At 40.7% G+C, this 20,564-nt stretch overlaps 1 protein-coding gene across 2 annotated transcripts in view; it reads left to right on the forward strand.

Moving 5' to 3' along the window:
• The window catches only part of KCNMB2 (potassium calcium-activated channel subfamily M regulatory beta subunit 2), a 159,524-nt gene that overhangs the window by 93,319 nt on the left and 45,641 nt on the right, over window positions 1-20,564 (forward strand). For both annotated transcript variants that reach the window (XM_042460853.1, XM_042460854.1), the window contains exon 2: window positions 13,023-13,142. In XM_042460853.1, the coding sequence (XP_042316787.1) occupies window positions 13,087-13,142 (56 nt within the window). In that variant the 5' untranslated portion in view covers window positions 13,023-13,086. The remainder of the gene's footprint in view (window positions 1-13,022; window positions 13,143-20,564) is intronic.

Consider the following 20,564-nt stretch of genomic DNA (forward strand, 5'->3'; position numbering starts at 1 on the left):
ATTACTTCCCACCCACCTAAAGGAGTGAAAGGGACATGCTACTGAGGAGATTTGATGTTTGCCTCACTTTGACTCTTGTGTCTTCATTTCATTTTGCAAACCTGTTTAAGTTTATGATCATGTAAGTCAAAAGAAGTATATGCCTAAACCCAATTTAGTGAAAATCCCTGTTAGCTTAGTTGTGATGCCAGTGCTCCTCTTTGTTTCTGCAAAATATTTGCCCAAGAAATTGTACAATTGGATGCATGATTGATTGTGCAGGAGATTGTCTGACAGGTTGCACAAATGTGCACATCCAGTAGCACCCGTCATATGTGGGTGCGCTTTACACAGCTTTCAGAATATGCTGAAAGCCTCACTAGGAGAAGGGGTGGCATGTCCCATAGGAAATAATGGGGCACGTGCCTGTGAAACAAGTGCGCTGCTGCACAATCGTGCTACTGCGTGCATGAGCCCCATTCATTTAAATGGGGCTTGAGCATAGGTGGAATTCGCTTTACGTTGGGGAGTCCGGAACGTAAAGACTGTATTTTGCACAAGTGTTTGCTCACTGACAATTACAGTAGACCCTTGTTATACACTGGGGTTTGGTTCCAAGATCCCCCATGGATAACAAAATCCATGGATGCTCAAGTCCCATTAAATACAATGGCATAGCAAAATGGTGTCCCTTATATAAAATGAAAAAATCAAGGTTTGATACTTGAAATGCATACTTTTTTGAACATTTTCAAACCATGGATGTTTGAATTGGTGTATAAAAAAAAATCCGTGTATAAGAAGGGCTGACTGTATATTGTGTGTCAGCCTTGGACTAGTGCCAAATGATAGGGCACACCCTCCAGGGGGTGTGACAGTTTCTCAAAGGGGGCACCAACCTGAGACGCACCCTCCAGAGAGAGGAGGTGCTTGGAACACTATTTCAGCATCCACTTTATGACAGGGAGTGAAAGGAAGAGAAGAAAGTGACTGTCAGGGTGGGATGGGGAAGCTGGGACTTGTGTGTACATGTTGGCAATTTGGGAGGGGGTGGAACAAAGTTTCTGCCTCCCTTTCATTCACCTTTGCTCTTTCCAAAGGAAAAAAAATCTCATGGCTGGTGGTGTTTCTGCTTTTGGAAAGAGCAATGTGATACCCCTTTCCTTTCTCTTTGCTCTTTTGAAAGGCAATATCCCATGGCTGGTGGAATTTCTTTCTTTGGAAGGAGCAAAATTAGACCCCTTTCCTTTCCCTTTGCCCTTTCCAAAGGCAAAATCCCATTACTTGTCTTTGGAAGGAGCCAAATTAACCCATTCTTTTCCCTTTGCTTTTTCCAAAGGCAGACTACCTTGACTGGGAGAGGGCCCCAACAAATGCATGTAGATGTTAAGAAGGGGTGCAGATTGAAAAAGTTTAAGAACCACTAGAGTAGTGTAATTACATAATTTTCCACAGGCCACTATATACACTTACTGCTGCTGATGCTGTTGTTGTTGTGTGCCCTTGAGTCATTTCTAAGTTATGGCAACCTGTGACAAATCTATTATGGGGTTTTCTTGGCAAGATTTGTGCAGAGGGGGTTACATTGGTCTTCCTCAGAGGCTAAGAAAGTGTGACTTGCCCAACGTCACCCCGGGGGTTTCCATGGTCAAGCAGGGAATTGTACCCTGGTCTCCAGAGTCATGGTCCAATACTCAAACCACTACAGCAAGTAGAATTAAATGGCCAGAAGTATACCATAATGGCTTAACCAGTTTTGAAAGTATTTGAAGGCTGAATCTACCAAATGTCTCTCAGAATCTAATCAGGATAAATTATGAATTGAAAAGTTCTGAGTACTGGTGGAAATCCCTCACAGATGTCATGGAATTTTATGCAATTCCCTCCCATAGGAGAGCTTGGTTGGCAGGATATCTGCTTCTTTTCACTGCCACACAAAGATCTTTTTATTTAGACAGGTTTTCATCTTTTAATTAGTTGTGAAGAAGGGTTTTTAATGCGGTGTGCTGGACTTTTTTCTCTTTATTTTGTTTTGAACATTAAATGTGTTTAAATTAATTTTTTATAAGAGTGTCTAATTTTTAAACTCTTACATCATATATTGTTCTCACTGAACTTTGTTTTATGTACACTGTAAGTCTTCTTGCATAAAAGACAGGATATAATTGGGTTTTTTCCTCAGGACCAATCAATTACAGGTTGAGTATCCCTTATTCAGAAATACGAGATACTCCAAAATCCAAATTTATCTACATGGGTGGCTGAGATAGTGACAACTTTGCTTTCTGATGGTTCAGTGTAGATAAACTTTGTTTCATAAACAAAATTATTTTGAAATATTGTGTATAATATTAGCTTCAGGTTATATGTATAAGGTATATATGAACATAAATGAATTTTGTGTTTTAGCTTAGGTCCCATCTCAAAGACGTCTCATAACATATATTCAAATATTTTTTTAAAAAATTAAAATCCAAAATACTTCTGGTTCCAAGCTTTTTAGATAAGGAATACTCAACCTGTAATTTTATTGGCTTGTTCTTCCAGAAAATTCCCAAACTGTCAATCAAAACTGCCTCCTAATCTGCTTCTGTCAGTATGGAAACCATCTGGAGCAATTCAGGTTCATTTCCAGCCAGAAACATTACAGTAACAAATTTGATTGTTTTTCTAGAGAACATTGTTTTGTTTGTGGGTTTGTCTTACAAACAGAATTCCTGAGCAAGTAGTGTTAGTGTGATAGGCAGAAATTTGACAGTAGCCGCCTCCCCCCCCCTCCCCAGCTGGTTCTGGATGGGGAAAGACAGCTATAAATTAAAGCCAAGATCTTGAATCATCAGACATAATTATGGTGATGGAGCATCTTTATCATGATAGCATTTGATGATATCCCCCCCCAAAAAAATCTACCTTTTCAGCTGACAGTATAGCTGCCAAAAGATTACCAAGGCACTGCAGATTAGGGCACTGGGAAATGATACATTCAGTGTTCTCCAAATCACAAGGCATGTCAAGAATAGGTAGCTAGTGAGATTCCTTCAGGTGTTGCTGAAATTGCTTGCCTTCATGTGTCCCAAGAGAGCACTGCAGATGTTACTTCTGTTACACAAAGAACAGGAAGGGTGACTGGGGCCCTGCCAGCTGTCAGCAATACTTCAAATGTTGGGGAATTTAGCTTTGTGAGAGGTTTGGGTAACCTTTAGACCAGGGAGTACCAATAAATACCACTACTAACTGGGAGGGCTCCAGATTCTTGGTAAATTAAGGAATCTTTATTTAGAAAATATGAAAAATGAAACATACACATCAGACAGCAATTTAAACACATGTACACCATACAGAGCTAACTGAAATGAAAAAGTGAAAGAGGTTAGCAGAATTTTTAGGTTTTGCAATGGGGTTTTATTTACCTATCTGAAGAGAAGACTGTGGAAGACTGGAGTAAGTTAGGAAGGGGTGTGTGTCTGAGAGCAACACAGAACACACACAGAGTGCAGGAGTGTATGTGGGCTGGGATGTGTGCACAGCAACTCAGTTTTGAGAACATATTTATACCTAAAAAGTAGCCATTAATGACCATAAACATGAACCCCATGCAATTAAGAAATCATAAAATCAGCTTACGATCTTCCAACTACCAAACAGAATGCCAGTCCAAATATTTATAAATAAATATGATCTACTCATGAGCCATCACCAGTACTAGTAAACAATATTAGCCACTTGAATTAGCAGGATACAAAAAGACAGATAGAGAGACAGATGAGAAACAGAGACAAAAGATGCAACTACACTGTAGAAATTACGCAGTTTGACTGCACTTTAAGTATTATAGCTCCAACTTATGAAATCCTGGGATCTGCAGTTTTACAGTGTCTTTAGCCTTCTCTGTGAAAGAGTGCTGGTGCCACACAAAGATACAAATCCCAGGTTTCTGTAAGATGGAGCTGTGACAGTTAAAGTGATATCAAACTGCATTATTTCTACACTATTGATGCACACAGAGACAGTAGTTATGACATTTTGCTGCATGAGGTGGAACAGCAAGTTGATTTTTTCTATTTTGTATCTTGGTTTTCTCCCAGCCCAGTGCAGGATTCAAGTGCCTCCACGCATTTAAGCCAATGTACACACAGTATGTGCACACTAGTCAAGTTATTTTGGCACACAAGTCAGAAAATCCCACAAACAGCTTGCTCCATCCCTGGCAGGAAAAATACAATAGTAGTGAAATAAATAGCCTACAGTTTGAGTGTTGGACTATCACTCTGGAAGTCAGAGTTTGAATTCTCAATCTGCCATGGAGCCCTATTGAGTGATCTTGGTCAAGTCACACTCTCTCGGCCTCAGAGGTTGGAAATGGCAAACCTACTGTGAAGAAACATGCCAAGAAAACCCCATGATAGGTTCACCTTAGGATCACCATAAGTCTGAAATGACTTGAAGGCACACAACAACAACAAATACAAATACACTGCTGTGTTAGACTGTATTCACATAAAAAGATATAAAGAAATCCTATATTCACTTTTGAGATTGAGAAGATAGAGCCAGAGACACTGCCATTTTAGTCTGTTTCAGCATAAAAAAGATATAGCTATTAAGAGTTACTTTTAAAAAGAAATTTCTAGCATAAGCTTTTGTGGATTTCAGTCTACTTCATACATCTGATAAAGAGGAGTGCAGTCAATGAATGGTTGTTCTATACATTTCTTTTTCTCAGTTTCTCTCATAGGTGCTACTGGATTGCATTATATCGTTCTATAAGAAGATATATATACTGAATTGTACCGTTGGTCAGTATAGTCTAGTATTGTTTGAGTGGCATTGGTTCTGGTTCTGGAAGTTGTCATCTCAAAAGTAAATTTTCTGAAGATCTAGTTCAGCCTGTTCCAGACAGTGATCACTGCCATGTGATCCCTACCATCACTGGAGATACCAGAGACTAAAACTAAGACCTTCGTTATATAAATGAGAAGGAAACTAGTACAGAACAAGAAGATAAGGAGATCCAAACTGACTGCAGAAAAACAAAATAAATGTTTTAAACATGAGTATGAGAGAGCATAAAACACTGCAGAACTTCCTTGCCTTGCACGTTTCAGAACATCTTGTCCACACCTTATCCTCCTTTTGACTGTATTCAGATATGAAATGTTTGAGGCTTTTCAAAAGTAAATCTACTCATTTCAATCTCACCTTGAAAGGAGAAAGCAATCACCCAGAAAGAATGTGGAGTGCTATCATATATGGAGTAATAGACTAGTGAACTATCTAATGATCTCTAGAGTAGTTTCTCTCAGCCAGGCACTTGGAGAAAGCATTGAACTTATAATCATAAAAATAGGAAACCACGGCAGCTGGGACTTGAAAGGTTTGAGGGTTAATTGATTTTTATATCCTTTTCATATCTATTCAGGATGCTTGTGAGCTATTTGGTTTCATGTACATTGCCTTGAGTGTGTATGTTCATATTGCCTCAGATCCTGTACCCTGAGTGAATATATATATATATATATATATATATATATATAGCTTTAAAATTAACAGATTAAGTTGTCATTCATGGTGAGGGAGGGCATAGCTCTATGGCAGAAGGGAAAGTGTGTATGCAGAATGCATTCTGAATAGAAAAGCTCAGACATGATTGGCCTTTTATCTACTTTATGTTGGTGTCTTCTAAGAATTGATTGAATGATTAGATTCAATTAGTTTAAGTCAGATCAGATCATATATACATTACAGTATGCTGGTGGTGCCTGGTGACTTCTACCCCAGGTTTGAGACCAAACCTGAAAGGACCTGTCAATGTCCCAAGTCAAGCTCCCCCAATAGTTTCTTCATCTTGGATAGCTCCTATTCATTATTTCTATGTTCATCCTAGTTTAAGCAAAACATAAGGACCACAATCCCCACTTACAAGACAGCAGCAGCTGCAATCAATGGAGGAGCCAGTGACGGATGTTCCCACCTCTCCTTTTAGAGTGATCTCTGGTGCTAGGTGGGACTGTTCAAAACAGCTTCTGAAAACTGGCCTCTGTGGGACAGTTGGGGAATGGAACAGGGACTCCTGGAGGCATTGGCAGTGTTCCGGCATGTAGTAAAATGTGTCTTTTCCCATTCCATTCCCTTCTTGCCCCCTTTTGTTCCATGCCGTTTCCGTTCCCTGAGCCCCATGGAGTAACTATACTATTCCAATTAAGGGTTTTACCTTGTTAGAACATGGCCCTTAGGCTTAAGGAAACACTAAAGAGAGAACCACATATATTTGACTTTGGCCATGTTTGTAGCGGTGTCATTGGTGAGGAAATTTTGCACAAGATTAAGCATGTAACTGTGTGATAAATGGTGAAGGTTGTTGTGATTCACCCTGATAATGAAGCAAGCAACATTAATGATACTACAGATGGACAGCTCCAAGGCATTGGCCTTGTGAGGCATAATGAAGCTCTTCTCTTGAATAAAGGGCTCTCCCTAAACACTTGTTATCATTGCATTAACCTAGCCATTTTTCTACCACCTACCACACACCATTATCTGTGTATGACCATAAGGAAAATCCTAACAGTATCCTGTTGCTCCTGATCACGTTTTTGAGGGAAGCAGAGCATAGAAAAGTTACTTTTTTGGAATACAATGCCCTGAAACCAAGCAATTCTGAGAGCTGTAATCCAAAATAGTAATATTTCCCATCTCTGCAGGGAAGTAGTTTGGAGAATGGTGACTTACCTCTTTGAAATTTCTATTCAAATCAAAGAGGCAAGTCTTTGAGCACTATCAATTTATCCACTGACAGTTCATAGAATCATAGAGTTGGAAGAGACCACAAAGGCCATCCAGTCCAACCGCCTGCCATGCAAGAACTCACAATCAAATCAACCCCAACAGATGGCCACCCAGCCTCAGTTTAAAGATCTGCAAGGAAGGAGAGTTGTAGCAGAGTGTGCCCGCATTATACGCGGGCGCAACTTTTCAGCATATGCTGAAAGTCGCACTGGAAGAAGGCTCAGAAGGGATAATGGCACGTGCGCCCGCACCACCTGCACTATGGCCACGAGACCCATTCTTTTGAATGAGGCTCAAGGATACACAGAATCCCCCTCCCTGGGGGAATCCAGAACGGATCCCCCATGTAAGGAAAGGGCCCACTGTAATTCATTTCCCACCAATTTCCATGATCCGACACTAAATCATGGAATCCTCCAATGGCATCACTGCCCTTGGTGTTACCCAGTGCCTGCCCACTCCATCTCACTGCTTTCCTCTCCTGCTCCCATTCCTGGGACAGCTGTCACCCAACCAGACCTTGCAAAGATCGCCAGCCAACAGCAGTAGCAGCAGACTCAATGTACGATGAGACTGAAGCACATTGGGACTTGTGCACAGTAGGACTCAATGTGCAGTGAGACCAATGCACAACATGACCCAACATAGAGTTGGATCAATGCACAACAGGACACCAGCTAAGGAGTGCCAATGTGCATCATTAGAGCCTGATGCACATTGGAACACTTGCTGGTGTCCTGTTACTCATTTGCTACCTAGCTAAGTATGTGTAAGGTTAAATAACATTAGTGTCATCACATTACATTAGTGTCATCATATTAGTGTCACAATTATGACTAAGTAGTGATTGTCAATATGGAACAGTTATGGATAGGTAACTGTCACTACAGTTGGCCCTCCATATCCACAGATTTCATATTCACAGATTCCACTATCCAAGGCTTGAAAATATCCCCCCCAAAAAAAAATTCCAAAAAGTAAATCTTGATTTTGCCGTTTTATATAAAGAAACCCAGTTTATTACTCCATTGTATTTAACTTGAACATCCCCAGAATTAGATATCTATATAAGAGGGGGGTCCTGGAACCAAACCCCAGTGGATACCAAGGGCCCACTGTACTTAGGGACACTACTGCCATGGTCATCACTCCTCCTCTACCAACATTACTGAACATCAACTGCATGAAGAGAAGAAGGTCCATTCTGTCAGCAATCAGAGCACAGGTGAATGATGTTTCCATCAGTTTGTGGGAGCCAGGCCAGGAGAGCTTAACTGGTTAACTAATTCATTTAACTAAGTAGGTGATATAGAATACTGGCCATTATGCTATTATTGACTCTTATATATGATAAACCACATAAAGAAATTTTCATTGGTTGGGCCAATCTACATCGCTTACATAAATAAAGAAAAGAGAAATAAAATCAAGTTTGGCCTGATTCAAAGAAGTCACATCATCTGGAAAATCCAATGATTTATATGATATGATGTACAGTGTATGATACTGTTTAATTCCAGTTTGTGTGATGTAATTAAATGACATTTTTTAAAAAAAGAATAAATATATGGCAAAAAAGAAGGATCTTTATTTTCTAAATCTGACGTTTCATTCATCTGGAGGAGCCCTGCCCTCTTTAAAATGGTTGAATGGTAGAACTATCTTGGTGAGATATGAAGATCATGGGAGACAGTCAGAAGAAAAAAGTGTTTGTGAGAACATGAGAACCAGTCCCATTGCCATGAGGGAACAATTCTACTGAACAAATGAGGTCGGGGGCATGTTTATTGAAATGTTTGAATAGATGCTGGTAGGATTAACTGAAAACAAGGCTTCAGAAGAGACTTGGCAGACACCAAGTGGGAGGTTGTTTTGGGCATGGAGAGGAGCATAAATGAAAGGAAGTACAAACCAGAGAGTGGGAGAAAGGAGAGAGTGAAACACTATTATACAAAATAAAGGGAGCAACAGCAAAATGTGGGAGGAAATTAATTGATGCCAAGCTTGGACAGATGGGAAACAATACTGCTGTTCCTATGATTGTGGTGATTTGCTGTACTAGCATGAAGAAGGTATAGTTCAGGATTCTGGAAAGTGCTAACTGCTGGCCACATGTGCCCAATCCTTTAATGTGGCCCCCAGCCCACTCAGCATACATTCCAATGCCTGATTTTCGGGGAAATAACAGCCCAAAATCTTGCTGAATTTTTTTTTTCTTTTAATGGGAGGATGCTTTTCAGGGCTGACAGGGAATGTTTGGGACTGCAGAACTGGGGTTTGGAGGCTGTATGACCTCCCCATCTCCTCAACTGTCCTGTTTTGGCAAGCTTGTTGCTGTTGTGTCCCTTCAAGGTGGTTTCTGACTTATGGTTACCCTAAGGTCAACCTATCATGGGGTTTTCTTGGCAAGATCAGAGGTGGTTTGCCATTGCCTTCTGCTGAGGCAGAGTGTGACTTGCCCAAGATCACCCAGTGGGTTTCATGGCCAAGCCAGTCTTGGTCTCCACAGTTGTAGTTCAAGACTCAAATGTCTATGCCATGCTGGCTCTCACAGTCTCACTTTTCAGCTGCTTTTGAAATGTCCTAGTTTCTCTCTCCTCCTCCAGCTTTCTCCCATTGTCCTTAATTTACTTCTATTGCTCCAAACTGAGCTCAAAGTGTAAAAGTAATTTGCATTCAACTAACTCAGCAACGGAGAAAGGAGGGGAGGGGAGGAGAGAGGAAAGGAGAGAGCAGAATCTTGCCATTCCCAGTAGGCTCAGGAAAAAGCAAATTGCTGCAACCTCTCCTAGCTTATGCATTCTTTCTTATGAGTAATGTTTGCTATCTTGATGATTGATGTTGCTTTGTTACATGTGTCCTGGTTTTCATCTTTGAGATGTTGGAAGGTATGCCTCCCCTGCCCCTATCAAACTGATACAAAGCTTGCCACCAGCGTATCTTGAATTCAACAGCCTTCATTGTATGATGTATCTGAGCTTTGAAAAGTAAATTTCTGGAATTCTACACCCAGAATCCCCTAACCAGCATGCTGGCTCTGGACTTCTAGTAAGTTTAGGATCTGTTAGGCAATCATGGCCAATAACACATTTAAGAACAAAAGGACATAAATAGTACTGTGTTGAATCAGGAAGAAAAAAATAAGGAAAATTTGCAGAGCTATCCTCAGTAGATTTGACTAATGCTTGACAAATAATTTAAAGAGATTTGCATTGTATTCAAATGACTTTGCTTCCTAATTCTTCAGGGAAGTACGCTGTGTCACAACCCAGTCAGCAACATACGCCGTGTTCCACATAGCACTCCTAAGGGAGTTGTCATTTGCCTGGATTGTGAATCAAGACTATTTAAACAAAAAAACAAACAAAAAAAAATGAGCTCTGTCTGCATTCCAATTTTGTGAAAGTTACAATGCATATTCAAGCCAATGACACGACTCCTGGGTGTAAGTTCTTTTTCTCTCGAGTCAGAATAAACTAAACTAGACAAAAATGAAATGTATATAGCCTTGGGATACAGCATCCTTGAACAAAGAAATGGCAGAGGGGCTGTTCAGCTATTTCCCCAACTGAAGTCTACATTTTCTGAGCATAGGGTAAACCATGGCAACCTGCGACTCTTCCCTTATGGGTGAAAGAGCTCAAGGACTGACTCTGAGAGCAAAAGCAGTTGGAGAGGATGAACTTGGAAGAGATTTTCCCCACTTCTCCTATGCTTAAACTCAAGGCCAGACCACAACATTGTGCTATTTAAAGTGGAGCCTGAATGGTCCATCCACTTCTTACTCCAGTTCTATTGGGGTCAGCACTTCAAAACAAGAGTGATGTATCATTTTTGTCATTGTTATTGTTCAAAGTCCCATCAATGGTAGTCTGTCAATTCCATCAATTCCGTCAATGGTAGTCAGTCAGGTCCACATACTGTTGGTGACCAGGCAAGACAGAGAAAAAGTGAACATGGCCACCTCCCTTCCCCTCTCTGCCATCCAATCCACCCACTTTCTTTCTGGGTCCCGTATGGCCATCTTTCTGTCCATCTTTCTGTCTTTCTCCCCCTTCTACCTTTCCCTCACCTATGTCTTCTTCACCCAGCAGACTGCTAAGGGAAGACTCCATTTCTTTGCCAAAGGCCCTTTCACACCATACTATTATAGTTTGGTGATTCCACTTTAGCATCCATGGCAACATCCTGGGATTGGCAGTTCATGGAGAAACATTTAAAATTCTCAGCCAGAGAAGTCCAATCCCTCACAAACTGCAAGCCTCAGGGTGCCATAGAATGTAGCCATGGCAGTAAACATGGAATCATAGTGCTATGACATTCAAAGACATAGCCATGTAAGTCTGGAAAAACAGTATGCAAAGGGATCTGTAGCACCTTTGAGTCTTTTCATAAAAGTGCACTGTGGATTCCAATTGATAATAATGCTTCACAGTAGAAACCACTGCAAAAGAATCAAATGTGGAATTAAAGAAAAGTTGGTAAAGACTAGTGGGAATAAGGGCCCACCAGGAAGTAGGCACTGAATTTTAGTGGGGGAAAAGATGAACAAGGACACAGAAGGGTCCAAGTTGGCTGGCAGGAGGCACATATCCTGCAGCTCCCCAAATTTAGCAGAAATAGTGTAGTTCTGATTAATCTTCTGTTGTCCCACTTTTCAGCTATTTTTTAAATGTTCGATTTTCTCTCTCCTCCTCCCTTTGTCCTCAACTTACTTCAATTGCTATAAATTGAGTTCAAAGTCAAAAAGTAATTTACACTCAAATAATTCAGCAGTATGGAGAGGAGAAGAGAAGAGAGTGTCTTGTTCCTCCCAGTATAATCAAGCAAAAGCAAATTGCTGCCTGCTCTCCTAGCTTTGATTTTCTTATTCATTAATAATTTTTGCCATCTTGATCACACTCTTATGTTGCTTGGCCATACACGATGCAGTTTTCATCTATGAAATGTTGGCGGGTATGAGATCTACATTATTTCCTCCTTTGTATTCAGTTTACTTCAACTGCTGCAAATTGAATTCAAAGTCAACACGTAGTTTGTACTCCATTGACTCAACAGCAATAGCAGCTATACTGCTTCATACTGCTTCATACTGCCTAAGCAGTCTCTAAGTGGTTTACAACTGTAAGCTAATTGCCCCCAACAAGCTTGGTACTCATTTTACCAACCTCAGAAGGATGCCGGCCTGAGTTGAGCCTTAGCACTTAGCTAGTATTGAACTTGCAACCTTATAGTTTGTGAGTGAGTGGCTGCAATACAGGCATTAAACCACTGTGCCACCAGGGCTCCACAGAGGGAAGAAGAGAGAATAGGTTGGAATCTTGCCCTTCCCAAAGGCTCAGACAAAAACAAAGTGCTGCAACCTCTCCTAGCTTGTCTGTTCGTCCTCATCATTAACCTTTGCCATCTTGATCACATTCTGATGTTACTTGGCCATATGTATCCTAGTTTTCATCTGTGAAATGTTGTAGGGTGCAGCATGCTGATTAGGAGATTCTATGAGCTGTAGCCCAAAAAGGTAACTTCACTGAGTTCTGTATGGGAAAATATGAAGGTGTGTTAGGGAGCAACAAAAAAAAAGAAATAACAAAAATTGCCCTTACCATTCATTTTGTAGATCTCATAAATAACACACTTCTCCAGTAGTAGTCATGGAGCACCTGATTAGGTTGCCATGACCTCTTTCCACCAAGCAACATGAATCAGAAGGCCAACTAAGATGTGGACTTTGGCCGGATTTTAAATGTAACAGCAGGTTTGGTAACAGATGGATGCATTTGGAATACACAGTGGACCCAATGTAATTGTTGGAGATCTTTATGGTTGCTTAAAGCAAATGTCCAACAGAGCTCCCAGCAGGAAACAGCATGGAACAAAAAAGGCCTGCAAAGGCAACTCAGGAAGTTAAATGTTTGAGAGGATTATTTGACCGTGAATGGACTTAAGCAAACATTAAACAAACTAACAACAAATGCCCTTGAGATGGTAGGAAAATGTATTTTATTAAATCTAGTAGAAGTTCAGAGTGGGGGAAATGAGAACCCAGAGAAGAAGAATCACAAATTATTCAATCAAAAGCCTCCTGGAGGGACTCGGTTTATGTCTCACCTGGAATCATCTTAAAGCCTCTCTCTATGGAGCAGGACATGCAAAGCTTTTGACAAGCCAATCAAGATTTGGGGGTTTGGATTCATGGATGTAATGAGGCCCAACAAGTTTCCAGCATGTGATAACAAAGGTTCTCCTTTTTGTCCTAGGTCCTACCATCATCCATCGCAGACCTCCACGGTAAGGAGAGGCAGTGGAGATCAATCCTCTAAGATGTTTATTTGGACCAGCGGCCGAAGCTCCTCATCGTACAGACATGACGAGAGAAGGTATGTGGCGTCTGTGGTGCTTTCAAAGTATGTTTGACTTCTTTTGGATCCATATGCATAACAGCAATAATACAATGGTTGCCCCACAGATGGGAAGTCACATGGAGGTAAAGGAGGGACTACACTTCCTTTTGTCCTGAAATAGTGGAATCTATCATTATGTGCAAGCATTTATTGGCTAGTGCTGGTGCCAGTGCAAGTGGCCAGCAAGGCATTCTGTCTCTTTCCCCCATGGCCATAACATTCTGAAAAGTGCTTTTTAAAAATGGTTTTACAAAATTAAATTAAAATTTTAATAGTTATAAATCTGTGTTGATTCCTTAAAACAGTTTGAGTAGGCTTGGTATTAATGAAGCACCTGGAAAAGTGGAACAGAGGATTGATCAGGACTGTCCCTGTCAAATCAGGACAGTTGAAGAGTATGCATTAGAGAACTGCATTGGATAAGAGTAACCTAGTCCTTGGCTTGTCCATTAAGGGTTATGTTTGTTCCAGCTTCCATCGCCTTCTCTGTACAGTTGCATGCTGGGCTGTTAGTTGCATCTGAGTGTTACACAAAGTTAGAAACTGGCATCTGCTCATGTAGACCATTGGATCCTCCAGATGTGCTCAGACTGCAGCTTCCAGGAGCCCTAGTCAGCATAGCCAGTAATAAAAAATGATGGGAATTGAAGTCCAATAACATCTGGAAAGAAATTAGGATTCCTGTACCTAATATAGACTCTCTCTGCTGGCCATGGCAAGCTTCCTGAGGGGGAGGGAAGTTGGAAACTAAACTGAACTTTCCACATTAAAATGGTAAAAATTCACAAAGACAAAGTCAAACAAAAGATGAGACAATTACATCCAGCAAAAGGCATCTGGTAAAACAGCAACCATACAGCTACTCCCTTGGCCTTGCACCATTTGAGGTCACATAACCAACCTTCTTAAAGCTAAGAGAGAACAGTGAGGCAGGGCTTTCCATAGGGAGCAACATTCATAAACAGAAGAGCCACCACTAGAAAGGTCCTCTCACTTGGTAATGATTGCACTAGAAAGTCATTATCATCAAATCAAGGCTTGATCAGATGACCTAAACACACAGGGATATTCTTGCAGAAGAAAGATTGCCTGGATAACCTGTGCACTCTCCTTTCTTTTGCTCCACCTCTCCCCCCCCCCCAATCCAAAATCTGTTCTGAGAGTTCACCTAGAAAACTGTTGTAGTCTTTACATAGAAAATATAACTTGGGACTTGTGCATTCTCCTTTCCCCATTCATTCATTCATTCATTCATTTTTCTCCCCCTTTCAAGCAATAGCTCAATTTACTTTTGCTGTCATTAATCCTTTTCCCTCGCCCACCCACACCGTAATAATATGAATCACAACACTGCTGTTATGACATGAGATAATGCAGGAGAAAAATTCTGATAACAATGCAAAATTCTAGATTATAAACCCACAAATCAATAGTGCCTTGATTTTGAGTGACAGAAAGTGTGATGAGTGAACCTCAACAGCCATAGAAGTAATAATTTTCCTTAATTGTATTCAGTCATTGATTTTATAGTATTTAGCAGTTGCACAGCAAAAGAAAATGAGAGGGTTGGGAGTTTGTGTTTTGTTTTGTTTTGTTTTGTTTTGTTTTTTGCTTTATAACTGAGTAATTACCAAGGAAAATTTGGCATAACATAAACTCAGAGTCCAACAGAATGTTTCCCCTTTCCTTTCCTTTCCTTTGAATTAATGAGGATTTCTGAGGCTCCCTATTTGTGTTGAAGGCTACCTGATAAAGTGAGATGTAACTTTCTAGAGCAAGATTCCAAATGTTTCCCCAAATTTGGTGAGAAGTATGAGAGTATTCCATTGGGGGGGGGGGGGAGATATGATTTCAGGGTGGGGAGGAAGCTCATCTCTCTTGAAGCTCCAAATGGCTAATCGTCACCCCTTTTGTGTCTCCAAAACACACTATTCTAGGTACTCTCATTGTGTGGTGGTCCCATCATTTCCTCAGTATACTTCTCAAACATGGAAAAGATGGTGGTCACTAACTGATCAGAGCTGGAAAAGAGTGTGTGTTTCCTGCTCCCCCTTCCCAATCACATCCCTATCCCTAGAAATAGCCCAAAACTTCTCCTATTTCATGACCTGTAAATAATGCCTTGAAATGAGCAGCCAGAGCTCAGAAAAGTTACCCTTGGATAACAACTGCCAGAATGCCCCAACCAATGTGGTCACTCTCCATGCTAGCTGGAGACTGTGGGTGCTGTAGTCCAAAAGTAACGTTTCCAAACTCTGCCAGTAGTGATATATGAACTCCATGTCAATTCAGGGTTCCAAAAGGGCTTTTTCTTCAGCTAGTTTGTTTTATCACAATTCATTCATTTATTCATTTGTTCAAATATATAGCTTTCCCAGTGTTGAACGTCCAAGGTGAGTACAAATAGATGAAGAACTAATCAACCAGATTTTGTGCAGCTAGAATCTAACAACTGCTACCCTCCCAAATCCTGACTCCAATGCTGTGTGGACTTACTGCACCTTTAGCCACAATGCAAAAACTGATTTTAAAAAGCTATAACAGTGATTATTGCTTATTGTAAAGTTCACAGAGTGCTCCTCCAGAAGGAAAGGGTCTCTAGATGTTTAGAAAGTTTTCAATTCTCTTTGTTTTGATTTTACCTGAATATTCCCAGATTTGCATCTAAACACTTTCTTGAAATACCTTGAGTTCTCCTCCCAATCCCTCCCTTGTGTTCATCATGCTCCTCTTCCTACTGATCATGGATCACTTCTAGAGTCATGTACTATTTCAGAAATTGGTTTTTGCAAGTTTCCAGTGAGCCTTCATTATTATTATTCAGAAGTCATAGTCAAAATGCTAAAGTGCTTTAGCAGTATTATACTAGTTAAACATTAGGATCATTTTGTTTTGGTGCAACTGTTCCATTTTCCCTCATTTGATCTTTGTTGAATATGCATCCTGGAAACAACAGTTGTGTTTACTGGTGGCCACATTCCTAGCTAGTTCAGGATAATATAAACAGAGAGCCAAGTAGATATGTTCCATTTTCTTTAAAGAAGAAGAAGAAGAAGAAGAAGTGATTAATTTAAACTGACCTGGGAAGTAGGATAGAAAACTCCTTGGCAATGCTGGCAATTCCCAGGAAGTACTTGAGGATGAAGAAAATATTATGTGGATTCCCAAAATAAAAATCACTTTGTGCACTTTGTCCTTCATCAGGCGAGGCTCAGCCTTAGATGATCCCCTGTGGAAAGGAGTTCCATCATTTGGGAGACTGCTAAGAACATCTCTTGAACAACTAAAAGATGAACTAATTTTGAACAGCCTAGAAGACAAAGAAATGGATCCTAGAACAGATCAAGCTAGAAATCTCCTTAGAAGACAAAATGGCTAAACTAAGGTTGTGTACTTTGGTTACAGCATGAGAAGACACAACTCATTGGGGGCGGGGGGGAGCGATAATGCTAGGAAAGATGGAGGGAAGTAGAAAGAGAGGAAGGCCACATGCTAGATGGATGGACTCTATTAAGGAGGTCGCAGGTATGAAATTAAGCAGAGCAACAGAGACCAGGGAGTCTTGGAGATGACTCATCCATGGGGATGCCATGGGCTGAGGTCAATTCAAGGGTGATTAAGAACAAAAAATAACATCTCTCTAAAAGGCCTAACTTGGCACATGAAGAATGTTAGCCAGAAACCACCAGTTGTGTTCAAAAGAGTTGCTACTAAGGTGCTTAAAATTGCTAGACTCTGTACACCAAAAATTAAAATTACAAAATTGTAGATCCTTCCTACAGGATTACACTCCCAAAATGAAGGCAATACAGATTAGAGAGGAACAGTAAGTAGGTAAACAGTAAGAGAGTCATTTGGGGTAAGTCAGTGTGAACAAAGGTATTTTTGGAAGTGGTTCAGTGTGAAAACAAGGGAAAATAGATGGAATGTGAAAATTCATTCTGTCAACACTGCCACCATGAATACATGACCACTGACACCACCATGGATGCAAGCATGTTGTCAGATTTTGGTGCTTCTGCACTGTAGAAATAATGCAGTTTGATACCATTTTAACTGCCATGACTCCATCCTACAGAATCCTGGGATGTTCAGTTTTTTAAGAAATACCTTTGGCAGAGAAGACTAAAGACCTTGTAAATCTACAAACCTCAGGATTTCCCTTCTAGAAGGAAAAACTCTTCTTGTTTGCAGAGTTCTGTGGCATGGGAGTGAGACCTGACACCTTCCTGCATCCTCAAGCATTACAGCAGTTGCCACTGAATGTAAGCAGTAGAGATGGCAGTGCAATCCTCAGTAGGTCAAGGAGGGTTCAGTGCATTCCTCCAACACCAGGAACCCCACACCTGTGGTAGAGAGAAGTGTACATATAGAAAAAGAAAAGACAATAGAGAGAAATAAAGGAGATTATAGACATTTGATTGAAACAGTAAACAGAAAATATGAAATAATTAGCAGCATTTCAGAGCTGAAAGCTGTAGAACTGGGAAAGGCAGAAAGAAAAATATTGTAATAATCAATTCAGCAACTAGTTGAAGAATGAATTAACATTCATTATTATTTACAGTGAGCCCTTCGGATCTGCAAAGTTGACGGACCATGGATTATTAAATGGTGGCGATGTGAAATTGGACATGCTTTAGTGTGTATGTTCAAGGTGCACCCATTTAATAATATGGGGCATGATCAACTATGTTTTTTCATATCCTCCCCAGGGTCCCAGAACCAAACTCCATGAATCCAAAGGGTCCGCTATATTTATTTATTGTTGTGTTTATTTAATCTAATAGAGTTGTTTACAACTGTCTTTTAAAAATGTCTCTACTTAACATATTGCAACAGCTGGGGGAAAGTACTAATTTTCATAATCAAAATAGGCAGGAGTGAGGGAATTATCTGCAATGATCGTGGAAAATGTCAGCTCCATTCTCCACCTCAGTGGTTTAATCTTCATATTATGAAATGTTTGGACAGTAATTGCAGAGATACACCTGACATTATGTCTAGTTTGGCCCATTGTTGAGGAAATTTGGCATTCTTGTAATGAGCAAGCAGCAGAGATCAAGAACATGAAGAAATATCAGGTGCAAAAAAGCCCAATAAAAGTGTAGGCAGGGACAGCCTATGGTACAAGTGAGTAGCAGAAAGTACAGGTTGCTGGCAGTTATAGATCATTGACATCACTGCTGATTGTGAAGTAGGAAAGAACTGTTTATTGTAGAGCCGTGAGACGGATAGATTCAATCAAGGAAGCCACAGCCCTGAGTCTGCAAGACCTGAAGAAGGCTTCCAATGACAGGATGACTTAGACCTTGTCTGCACTGGCCAGGAGACTCCAGTGGCAGCCCCCAGTATCCTGGGCCTGAAGTCCCCTGAAGTGCCTCTTGCTACCTTAGCATCCATTACCATGCCACCTTGGTTGTCTGCACAAGTCTCCTGCTCGGCCAGCTCACTTCTGAAATCAGAATAATAGCAATAGCAATTGCAGTTACATTTCTATACCACTTCCTACTGAACTAAACAGTCTCTAAGTGGTTTATGACATGTAAGCTAGTTGCCCCCAACAAGCTAGGTACTCATTTTAGCAACCTCGGAACGATGCCAGGCTGAGTCGACCCTAGAGCCCCTGGCTTGAATCAAACTCACAACCTCGTGGCTGTAAGTGAGTGGCTGCAGTACCAGCATTTAACCACTGTGCCACAAGGGCTCCTGAACAAGGTGCCTAGCAATGGTCACATGCTGGAACAAGGGACCTATGGGTGCAGGTGCACCAGGTGGCCAAGTGGGATGCCCATGCAGACAGCCACCACAGCATGGGAACAGAGGTTTCTGGATCTTCCTGGATCCAGATAAGTTTTTTTTAATTGTGTTAACCCCCCCCCCTGCTTTGGTGTGAAATGTGCTGGACATCATCTAGACTGCTTGCACTAGAACCAGGATATAGGCTGTGCATCATCCAAACAGGACAATGTCAGATTGGTGGGCAGGACAGGTCCCTGCAGATAAGGCCTTGGAGGTCACCACAAGTCAAAGTTGCCTTGATGGCATTAACAACAACAACAATAACAAAGCAAAAGAAAAGGCCAAAGAAGAAAGACATCAAAAAGAAACAGGAGTGTCTCTGAAGTGCTATGACGCAAAGTACACATAAGAAGAAATTGTCAGAAAAAAAGAAATGAGAGAAAAGGTTAAAACTGGGTTGAGAGCGCTGGTACTGTCAATTGTATACACACTATTCTTTTGTCCCATTATTGTCTGTGGGCAAGTAGGTTACCCATGATTTTTACACAATACTTTATCCACAAAGTAGGCGTGAGACTGCAAGTTCCAATTCTTCTTTCAAAATATTTTCTACTCACTGAGGAAACTTAACGGTTCAAGCATCTTTCACAGTGTGGTGTTGACATAAAATTTAAATCCACATTGTTGTAAGGAATTCAGATATCATTCCAACAACCAATATCAGACAGGATACCCACAAGAGAGAACTGGATGGGGGAAGGAAGAGGAGCAAGTTAAGTGAGCACAATAGTGAGGAGAGAGAGAGGAGCCACGTCTTTATTAATTATTTGCTAATTTGGCCCTTCCATTAGACCTACTTCTAGTTTTGCTGGAAGCCCATCATGGAAGTGGAGGATGGTGAATCGTGATGAGCCGATGTCTCTCAAATCCCATAATGAAAAGCCTGGTTTCTGTTATGCACACTTTCTGCTCTTTGCCAACCAGATGGCCAGCTTGCATGTTTCAGCAATCCTCATTTAACTGAAAGGCTGTCAGCTGCTATCACCTACATTATTCCTGATTTTGGTTGGAAGATGCTATATGTTCCGAAATAACCAATCAACTGGTTTCTACAGAGAGTGCTTGGCTTATTAAGTCCAAAATAGGCATGATAACAGCCCACTCACTTTATTTAGTATGTACTTAGCCCTGTGAACATATAAGACTATAACACTATACATAACATTGTAAGACTATACATAACACCATATATAACACTCTAAGACTATAAGGCTTATAGGACATACCTACTAGTTCATTTCTTTGTTACCTTTCCCCTGCACATTTCAAGGCTCATAGCTTGCTGTATATAGACTCTTGCAACCCTTTTCAGTTAGCAGTCTTATTTCTCAGTCGTTGGTCTGAATTGCATTTATGTTTTGGTGACACTGTTGACTGATTGCTCTGTGCCTGTTTTATGTCTACAGAAAAACACAAGTTATGCCTCATAATGGGCTAATGTTCCAAAAGAGCATGTCAGTTGCTGCCTTTCCTGCCCAATCACGCTACCAAATTCCAATAGTGAGCCAACACAGTTAAATACCCTTTGATAAATCATTGCCAAGTGATGCTTGTTTATTCTTTCACATCACTTCTATGTTATTATTATTATTATTA

Source organism: Sceloporus undulatus, chromosome 3 (genome assembly GCF_019175285.1).
Source record: "Sceloporus undulatus isolate JIND9_A2432 ecotype Alabama chromosome 3, SceUnd_v1.1, whole genome shotgun sequence".
Classification (NCBI taxonomy): Eukaryota; Metazoa; Chordata; class Lepidosauria; order Squamata; family Phrynosomatidae; genus Sceloporus; species Sceloporus undulatus.